This window comes from Eimeria mitis, genomic scaffold (genome assembly GCF_000499745.2).
Source record: "Eimeria mitis Houghton genomic scaffold, Emh_scaff4689, whole genome shotgun sequence".
Taxonomy (NCBI): Eukaryota; Apicomplexa; class Conoidasida; order Eucoccidiorida; family Eimeriidae; genus Eimeria; species Eimeria mitis.
Genome location: NW_013572991.1, coordinates 2,274 through 4,470, shown reverse-complemented (window position 1 = coordinate 4,470; position 2,197 = coordinate 2,274). Strand labels below are relative to the sequence as shown.

Below are 2,197 nucleotides of genomic sequence, written 5' to 3'. Positions count from 1 at the left end.
CATGGGTCTAAGCGCAGGAACACTCTCAACTATATTTCTAAACATTTGAGGGTTTTGTACAAGCGAGTCCATCGCCTGCTGAAAGAAAGGGCTCTGCATCATCTGTGTTATATCGGGGGCCCCCATATTGAACCCTAGGGGGCCCCCCATGGGGCCCCCCATACCCCCACCCAAGCCTGAAACATACATACGTAAACCCTAAACCCTAAACCCTAGGTTTTTACAATACAGCATACAAGAGATATGCGCAGTATACTCGCTCTCAATATCCTAAACCCTCGTAAACCCTAAACCCTAAACCCTAAACCCTAAACCCTAAACCCTTTTTAAATTAAGAATATAATTCACCTGCAGCGAGCATCGATTGCAGGAACTGATCCATGCCCGCCATGCCTGGGTTTGTACCTGCACCACAAACCCTAAACCCTAAACCCTAAACCCTAAACCCTAGAATTGTTCGTCATTGTGCAAGCACCGACTGCAAACCCTAAACAAGGGTTTAGGGTTTGAGGTCCTCATGGCGACGTACCGGTACCAGAAGCAGTGGAATTTCCAGACGCTGTGGTTTGCTGCTGCTGCTGCTGCGGCTGCTGCTGCTGCTGCTGCTGCTGCTGCTGCTGCTGCGTGCTGCTTGCTGCTGCAGCTACGCTCTTTACCAAATGCATAATGTGGCCGTCCTTGAGGCCATGGGAGCTGATAGAGTCATCATCCTTTAATATTCTTCCTAAACACAAACCCTAAACCCTAAACCCTAAACCCTAAACCCTAAACCCTAAACCCTAATTGAGTATTTTTTCTACGTGGCTTTTTGTTCGAGTCCAAGAGAAAGAGATACACTCGTTAAACCCTCAGAAGCAAACCCTAAACCCTAATCCAAACCCTAAACCCTAAACCCTAAACCAAACCCTAAACCCTAAACCCTAATCCAAACCCTAAACCCTAAACCAAACCCTAAACACCAAACCCTAAACACCAAACCCTAAACACCAAACCCTAAACCCTAAACCGTAAACCCTAATCCAACCCCTAAACCCTAAACCCTAAACCCTAAACCCTAAACCCTAGATTACCTTTATAAATAAGCCGCTGAGCAGCAACTGGTATTTGTGTTTTTTCTTCACACTTTTCTTTGAGTGTACGTACACTCCAATTTTCCTGTACATCGAGAGTAAAGTGTGTTCCCCCAGAAACTTTAAAAGATATATGAATACCTTTTGCTGCTGCTGCTGCTGCATCTGCTGCTGCTGCTGCTGCTGGTGCTGCTGCTGGTGCTGCTGCTTCAGGAGCTGCTGCTGCTGCTCCTGCTGCTGCTGCTGCTGGCGTTGCTGCTGCTGTTGCAGCAGGGGCATCCCCCCCCTGCTGCTGCCCGTTTGAAGCGGTTGACATTGCGAGCTGAAGGCAAAGCAGCAACAGACCAAACCCTAAACCCTAAACCCTAAACCCTAAACCCTAAACCCTAAACCCTAATAAACCCTAAACCCTCGTATTGCAGGAGACCCAATAAACAACACAGCCCCAAGCGCGGTCAACGGCTACCTACAAGCCAAATTCTAAACCCTAAACCCTAAACCCTAAACCCTAATATGAGTATAATATAATGTTAAGGGGCTGTGAGGGTTTAGGGTTTGTTTCCTGCTGCTGCTGTTTGTTGTTTTGTTGTGTATAAGTACAAAAGAGAAAGCAAAGAAAACGCAGAATATAAAAATAAACAAAAGAGAGAAGAGATGAGCCGCTACTATGCCTGTCCTGTCTGGTGTTGCTGCTACTGTTGTTATACTGCTGCTGCTGCTGCTGCTGCTGCTGCTGCTGCTGCTGCTGCTGCTGCAGCAGCAGCAGGAAGCAACGTACCAACCAAGAAGAGCCAAGACAGCTTATGAAGCTTTTTCACTCAAAAAATGGAATTTTAACAAAGAAAAACACTCAGCACATCTTCTGCTGCTGCTGCTGCTGCTGCTGCTGCTGCAGCAGTGGCAGAGCAGCAAGTGCTGCTCGCACAACAAGAGGTAAACTAACGATGCAGGAGTATAACATATATCTGAGTTTATTTATTTTATTTATTTTATTTAATTTAATTTAAAATAAAAACAAATAGTTTAGAACAAAGGCGGGGATGTCTGCGTCGTACAGGAGGTCTATCATCCCGGTGCTGCTTGCTGTTTTCTTGCTTGTAGCGTTCTGTAGCTCATCGATGTATTTA

The 2,197-nt window shown here is 46.1% G+C and overlaps 1 protein-coding gene across 1 annotated transcript; it reads right to left on the bottom strand.

Annotated features, from left to right (window-relative positions):
- Positions 1-331: 331 nt before the first annotated feature.
- Positions 332-1,386, bottom strand: EMH_0077030 (uncharacterized protein; the record flags this gene model as incomplete). Its single annotated transcript, XM_013499794.1, has 3 exons — positions 332-405; positions 530-724; positions 1,212-1,386. 3 exons carry the CDS (start codon positions 1,384-1,386, stop codon positions 332-334), a joined length of 444 nt encoding a protein of 147 aa, XP_013355248.1.
- Positions 1,387-2,197: the final 811 nt, after the last annotated feature.